Source organism: Mangifera indica, chromosome 8 (genome assembly GCF_011075055.1).
Source record: "Mangifera indica cultivar Alphonso chromosome 8, CATAS_Mindica_2.1, whole genome shotgun sequence".
Lineage (NCBI taxonomy): Eukaryota > Viridiplantae > Streptophyta > Magnoliopsida > Sapindales > Anacardiaceae > Mangifera > Mangifera indica.
Window position 1 is genome coordinate 7,020,605 of NC_058144.1, and position 14,691 is coordinate 7,035,295.

The 14,691-nt window shown below is 37.6% G+C and overlaps 3 protein-coding genes and 1 pseudogene across 3 annotated transcripts; 3 read left to right on the forward strand and 1 right to left on the reverse strand.

Annotated features, from left to right (window-relative positions):
• The first annotated feature begins 1,613 nt into the window (after window positions 1–1,613).
• On the forward strand, window positions 1,614–2,950 carry LOC123223207 (uclacyanin 1). The gene is made up of 2 exons (XM_044646315.1): window positions 1,614–2,190; window positions 2,290–2,950. Exons 1-2 carry the CDS (start codon window positions 2,025–2,027, stop codon window positions 2,823–2,825), a joined length of 702 nt encoding a protein of 233 aa, XP_044502250.1. The 5' UTR covers window positions 1,614–2,024; the 3' UTR covers window positions 2,826–2,950.
• A 363-nt stretch (window positions 2,951–3,313) lies between these two features.
• LOC123222901 lies at window positions 3,314–5,684 on the reverse strand (annotated as a pseudogene).
• Window positions 5,685–7,626: 1,942 nt separating this feature from the next.
• LOC123223471 (acanthoscurrin-2-like) lies at window positions 7,627–8,300 on the forward strand. Its single transcript, XM_044646635.1, has 2 exons — window positions 7,627–7,687; window positions 7,978–8,300. Exons 1-2 carry the CDS (start codon window positions 7,627–7,629, stop codon window positions 8,298–8,300), a joined length of 384 nt encoding a protein of 127 aa, XP_044502570.1.
• A 3,934-nt stretch (window positions 8,301–12,234) lies between these two features.
• On the forward strand, window positions 12,235–14,329 carry LOC123224154 (agamous-like MADS-box protein AGL66). The gene is made up of 10 exons (XM_044647714.1): window positions 12,235–12,347; window positions 12,445–12,799; window positions 12,897–12,947; window positions 13,074–13,092; window positions 13,182–13,243; window positions 13,390–13,396; window positions 13,483–13,544; window positions 13,629–13,728; window positions 13,831–13,870; window positions 14,100–14,329. Exons 2-9 carry the CDS (start codon window positions 12,615–12,617, stop codon window positions 13,843–13,845), a joined length of 501 nt encoding a protein of 166 aa, XP_044503649.1. The 5' UTR covers window positions 12,235–12,347; window positions 12,445–12,614; the 3' UTR covers window positions 13,846–13,870; window positions 14,100–14,329.
• Window positions 14,330–14,691: the final 362 nt, after the last annotated feature.

Genomic DNA, 14,691 nt, shown 5'->3' on the forward strand with positions numbered 1-14,691 from the left:
TTATTTGAGTCTCCAACACTAAGTACCTAGGCTGTTAGACCTGTCGTTTGACTCAACTGGTTTGTGACTGGGTGCATTGTCACTTGTATTCAAGAACATTTAGGCTGTTAAACCCGCATTTTGGCTCGTGCTCTGATACCATGTCGTAAATATATATTGGGCTTACAAGTGTGAAGATTGAAACTCATATTACACAAAACCAATTGGCTTAAGTTAAAATCCAATTTACACACTTATATACCACTCATTTTACTGAAGTTTATTAGATGTGAGACTCTCTTTCTTTATTTTTTATTTGAGTGTCCAATATCTCCATTAAAGTGTAAACACCTAAGCTTTTAGACCTGCCTTTTTGGCTCAGTCGATTTTTTGGTTGGGTGCATTGTCACTTGTATCTAGAAACACTTAGATAGTTAAATTCGTCTTTTGGCTCGTGTTTTGATACCATATCGAAATATTTATTGGGCTACAAAATATATATTACTGTTTTGGCTTAAAAAGCTTCACTGCCAACAGCCATTATTCACCAACTTGAATAACCCGTCAAAAGATTTTACCTACTAAAGTTTTTTGCACGTGGCTTATCCGGATAAGGCCCAAGTCATGTTTTTGTGTAGGGATATTTTGGCTTGTTTTCCTACATATGTTTCCTTGTAAAATTGTTACAAGGGATATGAATGATATTATAAATGGAGAAATTACAGGATGCTATCAGAAATATAATAAGATTCTTATTAGGGGTGAAACTAAATTTAAGGTTATGAGAGAAGAATAAGCTAGACAAGATATTTAATGCAAATGACTGTTTAGACATCTTAAGTTTGAGTGCAAAAACTGAAACTGTATAATCTTGTATATCCCTGTTAACGTCATTATAGTATATTTCTTTCTTATCCTTTGATGTAATCAGGTTATACCAAACCAGATTAAATATTAGGTTTCTTTGTATAACGATTTACTTTTCACCCAACACTGTGGACTAGTTCTTTGCCGAGGTATGTCAAAAACCCAACCGTAAAACTTGTATTAATGATGCAATCAAGTAGCTTCGCTAGCAATGCCCTAGACAGAAAGGAGCAAACCATTTGGTTCAAACAACTGCATGCTGAAATACTAAGACGAAGACTTCTTCGGGAAAATAGAAAACAAAAGTAAGTTTTATATATGTATAAGGCTTAGACAATCCCACGACTTACAATAGGAAAAGTTGAGGAGGTGTTGAGTAGCTCATCTTCTAAAGCTTTGAGTAACCAAAAATTGTGTACACCTGTTGATTTAGAGATTGGGAGATCAATATACAGTAATAAAAAGTCTTATTTATTATTATTTTTTTTATAATTAAAAAAGTTATAAAAGACCAACATTTATCAATATTAGATGAACAATACACTTATGAGAGTTAGTTGATAAAGACTTGTAGTGCAGACAAATTGCAAAAGCAGTTGGAATTTGATAGAACTACTTTTGTGGATCGAACACAACCGCTTGAGAAATAAGGTGAGTTTAATATATAGTCAAAGCAAGGGTCAAGATGAACCGGCCCACCCTTCATTTGGTCACAAATTAAGTAGACTTGGTAAGTGCAGTTCTGTTACAACGAATAAATTAGAAAAGATCAAGAGTTTAGGTTTTTCTCCATTATCATGGATTTCTTTAGTTATTCTTATGGCAAAAATGGTTTGGAGATTAGGTGACCCTTCAAACAAACCCACATACCACTCCTTCACCGTCTTCTGACTTTTTCCCCTCTCCCAAATCAACGTAACCACTACAGTCACTACTGGAATTTAAATTAGTACCTGTCATTGCCGAGTCTTAATTTCTATTCGTCCTTCACCAACTCCAACAGTTGTTTAAGCCATGAACAATGATATATTTTCATTCTAAAATAGCTATTCTTCTAATTCTATATATTGGGTTCCTCCTTCAATTCAAAACCCATTCACACCTTTTCAGTAGATTACCATTTACCATTCCACATAGGTGATTCTGTTCTCCAATATTGTATTGTGTTAACCAGGGAAATGGCAGTGCTGAGAGTCTTGCTACGTTTGGCTGCGGCAGTCATGCTTATCCCACTATCCATGGCAGTAAATTACACGGTTGGAGGTCCAAATGGAGGGTGGGATACATCCACCAGCCTTCAATCTTGGGCCTCTTCTCAATCATTTTTAGTAGGTGACATTCTGAGTAAGTCTCAAGCATTCATACAAGCATGAAATATTGCTAACTACATGAACAAAGTAAAATCAAGGTAGAGCATTAAAAATGATTTACCATTTTGTGCAGTTTTCAAGTATGCAGCAAGCCATGATGTGGTTGAAGTTTCAAAGGCTGACTACGATTCTTGCCAGATAACCAGTGCACTTCAGTCTTTCAGTGATGGCAACACAGTCATCCCTCTCTCTTCGCCAGGCAAGAGATACTTCATCTGTGGAACACCAGGACATTGCAACCAAGGAATGAAAGTCGAAATAACCACCCTAGCAACATCAGTGTCTCCTGCAACATCACCAGCTGCTACCCCACTAAGTCCTGCTTCTCCACCAGCTTCCCCAGAAATTCCCAGTTCTTCCCCAGCTCCAGAAATTGGCCCTCCCTCCCCTGCACAATTGCCAGAATCTCCTCCAACATTGTCGCCTACATCTTCATCTGATTCACCTTTCAGCAGTCCTCATGCACCTTCCTCTGATATTCCTTCAACATCCTTTCCTCCAAGTGGTTCTTCACCACAGCTGTCTCCCTCATCAGCTACCAAATGTGGTTTCAAAACAACAATCACAGTGGGGTTCAGCCTTGGGTTGCTGCTCCTTACGTGCCTTTAAGGATCAAGTGTTCATTCTTCAAGAACTGCTATACCTTTGAGTTGTTTCTTTGAGCAAATTTTCTTGTGATGTCTTTCGTGTTTTCTGGTGTATGATGCAGCTGAGAAATAGATTCTTGACAGAAACATGCATTGTCATTTTCCATAAATTTCAAATCAGCAATGTCACCTAAGAACACTACAAGCACTGAGAACCTTTCTTCTGAATCAGATAAACATGACAAGTATCAACCTGAATGTTTATGAATCCACTAAGTAAAGATGAAAATGACCATGAAATTCCTTTTAGTCAGTCCACAATAGTATTGGGAGAAAAAAGTAGAAGCAATTTCAGTTAACTGAATAATTTATTGAAACATTCCATGTTAATTGGGGCGGGGGAGAGTTTCCTAATTGTAGAAAACAATAATGATGGCAATTATGAAAAGCTAAAGTCAACAGTGCACTCTCATAGATTAACCATCATTTTTCTATATACCACCATCAGGCTAACATGCAAAAGATTTTCCTTGTGTATCTTGATTCAACAACTTAACTTTAAGCACACAGTTGATATATCTTACATTAGAAAAGCAAATTATACATAGCAGTTTGCCAGTTTCTATACATAAAATGTCCAACTGATCAAGTCTCTCCAACTTTCACGGATCAGTACTTACTTGAGAACAATAAACATATAAACAACATTACAGTTGTGCATATCAACCAACCATGGATATTAAGCAACCGGAGGACGAAGTACATGATCCTGTGATGTGTCAACTGCAGCAGGTGGCATGAATTGCCACATGGCAATGCCAGGGTAACCCATGAAAGGCATTAACTTGTTACCAGCAGCTTGGCTTTGTGCAGCCAGTGCAGCTTGGCTTTGAGCAGCCAATGCTGCTGACATTGCAGAGTGATGATGCAATAAGCCAGTTGGTGGACTCATTGCTTTGACTTGCTGTTCCAACTTCTCTTTATCAGCCTTAAGCCTCTGCTTCTCATCACGCAGCTCATTCTTCTCAGCCTGCATAAATAAGGAGCAAATTACCCACCCAAAATCCATGCAGAAAAATCTCTATAATTCTGGGCATATCTAATGAAATCGGACCTCTGAACAAATACAGAAAAATTTAAAGTGGTCAATATAAGCACGATTCACCTTCAATTCCTTAATCTTTACTTGCAGTTCCTGGTTGGATTCTCTCAGTTTCTGAGCTTCACTTCTTAACTGTTTCACCATTCGGACACTATCAATCAAAATAGCAGCCTTGTCAGTCTTTGGTGGTCTGCCAGGCTCCAGGATAGAACATAATTCCAGAAACCTACAAATCGTGCCAGATTTTTATGAAAATTAAGAGAAGGAAAACACTAAATAAGAGAGGAGAAAAATTAAGAAAAATAATATCATGCCTTTCATTCAACCGATCTCTTCGCAACTTCTCCTGGCATGCTCTGGAGCTGGATACACTGCATGGTTCAGGCTTCAACCTGAAAAGGCATTCACTTCTAATTTAAGGGGCAAAGATATGAAGTAGAAAAAGAAAATAAATGTAGAATATGCAAATAAATAATCAGAGTATCCATCGAAAGATGTGATTGAACGTGGATCAATCAAGGTAAGCAACCATGGTTGCTTGGGTCACAGGACAATCATATGAAAAATCACGGCCAAAATCTTTGCTCCAAATGTCTAAAAGGGCAGATAATGAATTGATTAATTTGGCTTCCATAGCTCTTTCACCATAACAGAAATAAAACTTCATAGCTACTGTTATAAGATCATGTCAAAAACTGTTTTGTGGTCATGGTGCGTTGAACCCAAGACTGATCTGTTGAACTTTATATCTACTTTTTAGATGTTGTCATTTCTGCCGCCTTTTGCAGCAGAATCTTGTTGGCAGATCCTCATTACTGATCGAGTCATATAATAATATGTAAAGTACTCAGATTAGAGTCCCGTCAAGATCTAGTCTGAAAAATCAAACTCAAGGAAAATACAGAAGAACAGATATTAACCTTTTCCGGGAGCCAACTTCCTTTGGCATATCTGAAACACCAATTGAGCAATCCATTTTGACACTGGAAACATACAGCATAGTCAATGAGATGCCACGATTGAGAATAAGAAACTAATTACTCTAAACACAAATAATTATACAAGCACCAAAATAATGAATTCCTCTGGCAGTTAGGCTAAAGCAAGTCTCAGTTCACAAAGTTACCTCAAGAATGAAAGTAAATTGGGAGTAAGAGTTAATGGCAAGTAAAGGATGGCTTAGATTAAGCAGTAAGGGCGGGAGAAAACTACTGAAGCTAAGAATTGAATTGAGGCTTTTCCTTAAACACATTATTGAAAATTATGACAGAAACAATCTAAGAAAATATGATCCGCCTCCTCACCGACAATTGGTTATATAATCATTTCTGATAATAGAAGAATTTTTCAAGAGAATAGAAACTGAATTTATCCTTATGATTAGGCCGTTCATTATTTGATGTTTTGCAGTTTTTTCATCACAATTTTAGAGTTGGTTTGTTTTAGCTAATCCAGTTTTTTTGAATCCTTAAAATCTCCAACTACATAAACATATCTTCATGTAAAACTTAAGAATACTCAAAACGTAGCAACATTATGAGAACTAACGAAAATATCTCACTTTATTGATAACAAGGAAAATGGAGTTTGTCGATACTTACCTTACGTTAGAGGAAGCGGTGAAAGACGATTGAGATGGCCAGTCAAAGGTTCGGTGAGAGGAATGGCTTCTACTATGCCATAATCGATGAGCCAATCAGCGTTATCAGACGAATCAATCTCCATTGCCTCTGCTTCTCTGCAATTCAATTCAGCGTCTTTTATATTCTTGTTTTGTTTGTATGTACATAGTTTAATTAATTAATAAATAGCGTACGAAAAGTCAGATAGTGATAGCAGCTTTTTGAGTAAGAATAAACGCTTTGTGTCGCTGTTGCTTCATCACGGGCCGTTTGGCAATTAGGTTATGCTCATCCACACACTGGGTTACAATAATATCTGTAAAACCTGAATTTCCCATAAACCTGATGCAGTTTATAACAAAATTTACCAGAATTACACACACATGCACACACACCTATATATATACCTTGTGTTTTTTTTTCCACTGGTTTGATCTTTCTCATTGAATAATGGCGGAAAAGTTACCAAATTCAAAAAGCTTTCACTGTAACACGATGTTGATGGAGAGGAAGTCCTTTCAACCATGTCCAAATTAACACAAATGTGATTATGTCAAGCACTGAATAGTGAATAAATTTCTACTAGTAAAAAAAGGAGGTTGCTGAGGCAAAGATTCCACCACCACCTCACGTTCCCACACGAGCAATAATACAATATAATATAATCCAAAATGAAAGCTATTCTAATGTTTTAAAATAGAGATCGACCATTTTGTGGACTGGAGATATGGACCCCAACAAGGATGTGAGATGCTAGAAAAGGACTGGAGAAGATATAATTAAGAATTTAACCTCAAGTATATAAGTTGATCTAAATTAAGACACTTAGAATAAGTCTAAGAGTTGAATAAATTAAATTATATACCATACAATGATGAATTGTACATATGCAGTGAAGGTAAGAATGGCTTTTTTATAAGAGAAAGGAAAAGGATATATATGTTGATTTTAGTAGAGAGATTATCATAAAATTAACTACATCTAAAAGGGTAACATTCTGGACAAATCTTCAAACTGGACAGAAATTTGATGTGCGGCACATGTTGTAGCATGTAGGTGGCATAATGAACTAGTGTTGGATTAGGCAGAGACATTGCTTTCTGATTGATATTACAATAATTTTATTGTAGACCAATAACCTTGTTCATGACCATTGCAGTGATTAAAGGGCTTAATAATTTGTTAAAAACCATACTTTCTGTATGATAAGCTGTCTTTACTGAATAAATCAATGTCCATTTTAAGATTATGTATAAAAACCAAGAGCCAACAACATTGCAGATCAGTCTTATAAATAATAAGACAAATGAACCAATAAAAATTCGAACATAGATAGAACAATGTTGACAGTGCATGCTGAAGAAGCATTGTTGCTCAGTTGTTAAATCTTTATAAAAACCGTCAAATCCAGTCACGCAACCCAATGATGTCGGGGACCTCCCCGGTGTACCTGATGTGCTGTGATTGTCTGTTCACAGTACGTTTAATCAGAGCGATTTGCGGAGGCTCATACAGTTCCTTCACCTAAGGTTAATGCATTTTCCATATCTTCATTGTGATTCCATACGAAAGATATCATAAAAGAGAAGGGGAGCCCTTTCCAGTTACACAAATCTTAATCCGGATCCAAACTGTATGTTGTTAGTTTGCAGTTTAGCGATAATTAATAGTAAATTAATATGTATGAACAAGTTTGGATGGTATTAAAGGGTAACTGACACAGTGACAGTCCAGTCTGGCAGATTCCAGAGGGCTGGTAACCCACCACCACCACCACCACCAGGTACAGGAAATACTTAAGCACGAGATCATGAAACAACACGATTGTGGTTTTTGATGTTCTTTTCTTTCCCAGGCCCGACAAAACTATCGGATTCTTCACCTTGGAGATTAACCATCATTGTATTGCTTACCCACCACAACATTCTTCACAACTTTCTTTTGCTTCTATTTATTTATTTTTGCAGAAGAATAATTTACCCAATCCATTTGACAATTTGTAAGTCACTATTCATGATCAACTAACCAGGAAACTTTTGACAGTGGTGATTCTGTGACAGCATCGACTGGGGCCTAAATCACATGTTATTTATTCAGCAATGGCTCCTCAAGTCTACAGAGCCAAGGGAGCTAAAAATTTGCCAGTAAATATCGGCAGAGGTTAGAGTCAACTGAAGTGACGGATTTGACAACCTTGACATTGTTAAAGTATCCACAGCAACATTCAAGACTCTGTAAATTTCATTACTCTACACGGATAACTCAAATTCTGATAAATTTCGAGATTAGTAACAGACTAAACTCCATGTCTATACAAATCCCATTTAAAAATTTATCCAAATAAGAAAGAGAAGAGAAATCGAAAAAAGAAAACATTGCCATGAAAAAGAATTAATAATATTGAACCTCAATCTTAATTAATTGATTAGCCAACTGCTAAGCATGCCCAGGGCCTGGACTCACGACCACAACGTTTGTTGAACCGCTGGGCGGCGGAGCACCCGTTGAAATATCCGGAGACGGTGGCGGTGATGACAGCGTCGGAGGCAGAGGACTTGGGTTAGTAGTGGGCGGAGTTGCTGGGATTGGAGGCGTTGGACTAGGCGGGCTGGGTGGTGGAACTGAGCTAGGGTCAGGGGTAGGATTTGGGTTCGGAGGGCTAGGTGGTGTTTGGCTGATGTCAGGGCTAGGCGGGCTTGGCTGGGTGGAGGTTGCAGGACTGGGTAGGCTGGAGCTAGGGTTGGGGAAGATAGTTGGTGGAGAATGGCAATAGTCGCCGGAGCATTTGTGAGATTTTTGGATGCCATGGCGCAAGAGCCCGAATCCCAAGACAAGACCCATAACCACCAACACTGTAACAATGAAAATGAAGATCTTTGTTGCTTTCCCGACATAACACATTTTTATCTTCCCGGGTCTTGTATCAGAAAACTCTGAATCTGAAATGTGGGGAGGTGAGGTGTTTATTTTGTTTTGTTTTGTTTACTGCCTAAGTGGGTTAGGAAGGAACTGTGATTCTCTTTCGTCTTTTTTTCATGGCGATTTTGGAGAAACAAGAGAGTGTGTGAAGTGAGGGTGAATTTGAGGTGGGGTTAGCGCTGGCTTGTTCTGTTTGTTTATTTAAGGTGAAGATTGGGAAAGGTTAAGTCCGGCACGTGAACGCCAATTTAAGTGAGAAAGGAAAAGAATATTCTAGCACTTCCCCAACAACATCAATAACTTCTTAGACTCTCAGTTTTTACCAAGCTAGGTAATTATTGATTCTTCAACCACCGGTACTTTGCTTTTGTGGTCAGGTAGAGTAATTCTAATAATGCCCCTAGATTTTCTTAGAATTACAAGAAAGTTACTTTAATGATGCCTCGACGCACTGCAGGAAAAATTCCTTCAGTCAGCCCTCCTTGGCACGTGTTTTAGCTTATTGTTGGGCCCCAAACAACTTCGCACACCAACTTAATCTAGGCAACTCCTGGCCTTATTTTCGGAGTGTCCTAAGTCTCATGGCTCTCAATTACATATCCTTCCCAGATATTATCCATCTGAATCTGGAAAAGGAGAAAGCTATAGCTATAGTTTAGATATTAACTGGCTAATAAAAAGTTGCAAATGAGAGAAAGTGACATAAAAAAGGAACATGGCCAAATAAAATTGACGATTATTGTTCAATGTGGATGCGTATGAGAAGAAGCCCTGACTACATATTATTTCCGGACTAAACATACGGGCCCTAATTTCTCTCCACTGACTGAGAACTCTAGTAGAGCTCCATATAAAAGCTTACACCATTGTCCTATTGATACGAATCTTAGGAGAACCACACCTCAAAAGCTAGCTTTTGAGGTGTGATTCTCCTAAGATTCGTATCATTTGGTATCATTTGGTATCAGAGTCATCACGATATCTCCCAGTTACAATCATGCGACACGGGTGATGATGCCGACATTGCAATGTTCGCCGGGGTTAGCAGGGAGCTAACGCACAGCCAGCCCACATGGGCGCTGGGGCCGCGGAGCATGGTGGTATGTTAGGATCTCAAGTACAAGGTATGAGACTTGGATCCCACATTGAAAAGTATGGGCAACTAGTGTGAAGTTTATATGACCTTGGGCTCTCCCATCTCAATAACTAGCTTTTGAGGTGTGGTTCTCCTAAGGTTCGTAACATTTGGTATCAGAGCCATCACCATATCTCCCAATTGCAATCGTGCGACGCGGGTGGTGACGCCAGCATTGTAGTATTCGCTTGGGGCTAGCAGGGAGCTAGCGCATAGCCAGCCCGCGTGGGCACCGGAGCTGCGGAGCGTGGTGGTATGTTAAGATCTCAAGTGCAAGGTATGAGACTTGGATCCCACATTGGAAAGTATGAGCAACTAATGTGGGGTTTATATGACCTTGGGCTCTCCCATCTCAATAGCTAGCTTTTGAGGTGTGGTTCTCCTAAGGTTTATATCACCTATACAACGAAACCAATCAACAAAAGAAGTAACAAACGAGATTTTTATTGTATGAGATTGTTCATAACTACAGTAAATTAAGCTTCTTCTTGAATACACATTAGGACCACAAGCAGCAGAACCCATGGTCATGATGGCTAGGGCTAGACTCGAGCTCGGCTCGGCTCGGTTCAAGCCCGAAACGAGTCGGGCTCTACTCGGCTCGATCGAGCTGGAGCTGGCTCAGATTGGCTCGATAGATTTTTTTTTAAATTTTTTATACAAAACGACGTCGTTTTAATCTATATATATACAAAACGATGTCGTTTTGATATGAAAAACGAGCCGAACCGAATCGAAAACGAGCCGAGCCGAGCTCGAACCAAACTCAAGCCGCCCATAAATAAACCAAGCCGAGCCCGAGCTGGCTGCTAGCCGAGCTCGGCTCGGCTCGAATCCAGCCCTAATGATGGCAACCAACATGCGTTCAACTGTTCAAGTTCATTGCTAGGAGGTTGGGGAGCTGAGCTTCATCAAAGGTTTTTTTCCCTTTGACATGCAGTACATAGATAGAGTTGAGAATGTCAAAAGAGCATAGCAAGTATAAAAAGGCTTTTCCATTAATTCTAGCAGCGAGGTGAAAAAACCTCAAGATTATGTAGCATCTGAGGTGTCTACTGCAGAATTAGAGGTAATTGGGTGCTTTTATATATCCATCTTTCTGATATCATTTCTCTACCAGTAGCAACAGATGTTCACAAGAGAATTTGAAACAAAACTGATGGCTATGCACGTGCTTGAAAGTAGTGCCACCAGCTAAATGAATATTCTTGTTTTTTAAGAAGCTACGTATAATAAGGCCATTATGCCATGGACATATATGATAAGTTAATACAATGATCATGCTTTATATCATCCTAGTTTTATGAGGGGCATGTATGGCATTGACAGTAGTAGGTAGAAAAGATGTGTTGCGGAGGATAACTATTTGGTTGAGTCAAGAAAGGGCAGGAATCCTAGAATTCACATCAAGATGTGTACTCTTTTTAATGCAAAGATAAGACCATCTTCTTAAATCTTAATTACTTGAAATGCAGCTTCATCTAGCGCTCCCAATTCTAATGAAAAGATGTTAGCCAATCATGTGCCAATTTATGTAATGCTCCCAGTAAGTCACAAACAAAGCTTTTCTATTCGCATTTCATCATGATTTTTGGTAACTGACAATGGTCACATACCAATCTGGATTTTCTTTTTAATTGCAAATGCTAGTTGGGAATTATTACAAATGATAATGTAGACGGGCTTGAGAAACAGCTGAATAAGCTAAAAGATGCAGGTTGCTGGTGGGGTGTTTGGGGATAGTAGAAACCAAGGGCCCGAAACGGTATGATTGGAGCGCTTACGGGAGCTTGTTTGAACTCATACAGCAATGTGAGTTGAAGTTGCAAGCCATTATGTCATTTCCACCAATCTAGTAGAAATGTAGGAGATAATGTTAACATCCCACTTCCCCAGTGGGTACTTGGCACTGAGAATCCAAACTCTGATATCTTTTACACTAATCAGACAGATAACAGAAACAAGGAATATCTAACAGTTGGTGTGGATAAACGGCCTCTCTCTTTGATGGACGAACTGCTCTTGATGTAAGAAGTGGTATTAAAAGTTGGGTTTCATGACGAGTTTGTCTTTCACTTTGTATATCTGAAACTGATTGTTGATTTGTAGAGACTTATAGTGACTATATGAAGAGCTTCAGGGAAAACATGCCTAATTCTCTTGAAGAAGGGCTAATTATAGACGGTAAATGATAAAGGTGGGTTCTAAACAAAATGTGTGAGCATAATACCAATAAAAAAAGGTCCTGGTATTAGGGAGGGAAGTATTTTTTTTATAGGAATTATTTTTTTCTTTTCTGTGCTAATTTGAGTACGATGTGTTGTTATTAAAATTTGTTAAGTACTTAGGTTGGTATATATTATAAGTGTATCCATAATTTTATTATGTTTTTAATTAAAGAATTTTATATGAAAAAGGTATTTTCTTTTTTTGACCCAATAAAAAAGAAAATTTCCAGTAATAGAATTATACGAGAGTCTGGCTACTTTAGTCATCAAACGAAGCTATGCCGTACGTCTTGAAGTATATTGGCAAATCAATTGCAAAATAAATGTAGTAGGACAAATTTTTCTCCGTACCTCTTGCGTGCTCAGCGAACGCTGAGCTACATCCCCACTTTGAAAGGGGTTTTTGTTGTTTTGTTATCGAAGAAATTATTCACTTTAGCTCATTACAGTCCTTGCTTTATTTTTTCTTTATCTCAAAACCGTATCAGTCGGATCATCAACGAAACGCATCGCCTTCTCTGGCCTCTCTTCTGCAGAGGTGTCAAACCTATCCACCTGGGTATTTTTGGTTTGCCGTAATTAATTTTATTGATATACAACTTGTTTTTGAAAATAAGTTTCACATGTTTTTTCAGAGTCAACTGACCACAGAATCCTCTAGTGATTATGGATGATGAAATTTGGACAATTGGCCTTTTAGCCTCCTCACAATGCCTTAAAATTTAATGCATCCTCACGTTTTCATCTGATAAGATTACTCCATTGTATCCCCGCTCATCACTTTGTGCTGTAACTTGCATCCACCATGGGTCGAAGAAAGATCCCAATTAAGAAAATTGCTAGTACTGTCACTCTCCAAACAACATATACGAAGCGCAGAGATGGGATTTTAAAGAAGGCCAATGAATTATCTATATTATGTGATGCAGATGTTGGTCTTCTCATGTTTTCTCCGACTGGTAGATTGACTAAGTTTTCTAGCTGTGGAAGGTTTCTCTCTTTATTGGTTTTCGTCTTGAATTTTATTTTATTTTTTTCTGGACTTCAACTTCTGATCTTTTTCTCCCTTTTTCTGAGGCTTTTTCAGTATTGAGGATATGTTTCTTCGCTATATTGATCAACATGATGAATGCCAAGGGTGTGTGTTAATAATGTTCTTAGTTAATTCTCTTGGATTCGGAGTTATACATGATGGTTGCTTACAAGTTTGTTTTCATTTTAATGTTCCCTAATTAATGTTGGCAATTATTATGTAAATACGAAGACCGGTCGAAAATGAAGAGGTAATTAGTCGATTTTCCTCTCTGTGCAGTGTTTTGCTATCTGTTTAATATTCATACATGGTTTTTTTTTTTTTTTTTTGTCCTCTCAGCGTTTGTACCGGAGCCTCAAGCATTCAAAATATGAAGAAGAAATGCTGGAAATGATAGCAAAGTTAAGTTTCGTCTATCTCTTCTGAACTGTTGTCTTTCTTGATGCACACAGATTCAAATGTGTTTTCAGATTATCTTCTGATGATAATTATTTCTTCGATTTTTATATGAATAATTCATTCATTGATGATGACATGACAAACTCAGAAAGGAGGTAAATTTTAATCACATGCTTAAACGACACTACTTTTAACATACCCGAATTCAGTGACTGATTTTGGTCTCTTTCTGGGTTCCAAGGCACTTGAGAGAAAACTTCTTGAGCTCAATAAAAGGCACGATGAGGTTGAGGAAAAGATGAGGTCATATTGTATTTTCTGTTATAATTTGAAATGAATTTCCGAAAACTTAATGATATTTAACGAAGAAAAAAAATTGAAAAACAGCTTTTATCAACCCAAAGTGGAGAACATCAACACCATTCGTGAAGCGAATATGTGTCAACAACACCTTAATGATGCTATTCAACGTGTAGAGAAGCTGAAAGTGAGTTATATTTCCCCTATACATCAAGTTTCATTGACCTTGAGATGCTCAATGACACTGAAAATCATTAATAATAATAATCTATCTTTGTGTTTTGAGCAGGAAAAGTTGCAGTGAATCCACGGTTGAGGAGTTCAACAAGGTGACAATCTGTTTTTAAATATTAAACATTCTTTAACGTATGAACATTAATTCATTATCTGCTTTTTCTTTTTAAACCCATAGCCACAAGCTGTTGACATCATGAGTGCAAATTTTACACATCTCAAGGGAGAAGAGACTCTGGGTTCTAAGAGAAAGAGATAATCAATTTTGATTTAACTTGTTGATTAATAAAATAGTTAATTAGTTTTGGGTATTATGTTTTGTAGAAATCCATGGGATAATCACCTTGAAGAAACAAACTAGCCCACCGGATCCCACATAAACATTGAATTCTTGCAAGAACAGAAGCAGAGGTAGAGGATTGACCTCATCTTTGACCCAAGTTTATGCCTTTCAGTTTCAGGGGATTGCGCTTCAATTTTACTCTCACCCAAATGCGTAATATTTTGATGTTGCAAGTTTATTTGAATATAGTTTACCGTGTAAGTTTCAAGTAGAGATGTTTGGCAATCTATTTATTACTTTTTTTTTTCTTTTTTTTAATGGCTATTTTCCGTCCCAGGACAGAAGGAATGACAAATTTTTATTATTTAATTTTTAAAAAATCAAAATTTCTTCTATTATTTATTTTATTAATAATTTTTTTAAAGGACTGTTTTAAAAAATGGTCCAATTTTATCTTAATATAAAGGCCAAACGACTATTTCCCACCCAAGGTATGCTGCAATCTCAAGTTTCCACCATTTAACTATGGAAACACCAAATACCCACTCATGACCGGTTAAATTTAACAAAACTCTAACAGTGGTAAATTTAATCTCATTTTCCTTCCTAAAAGTTTAAAAACTAACATTTTTT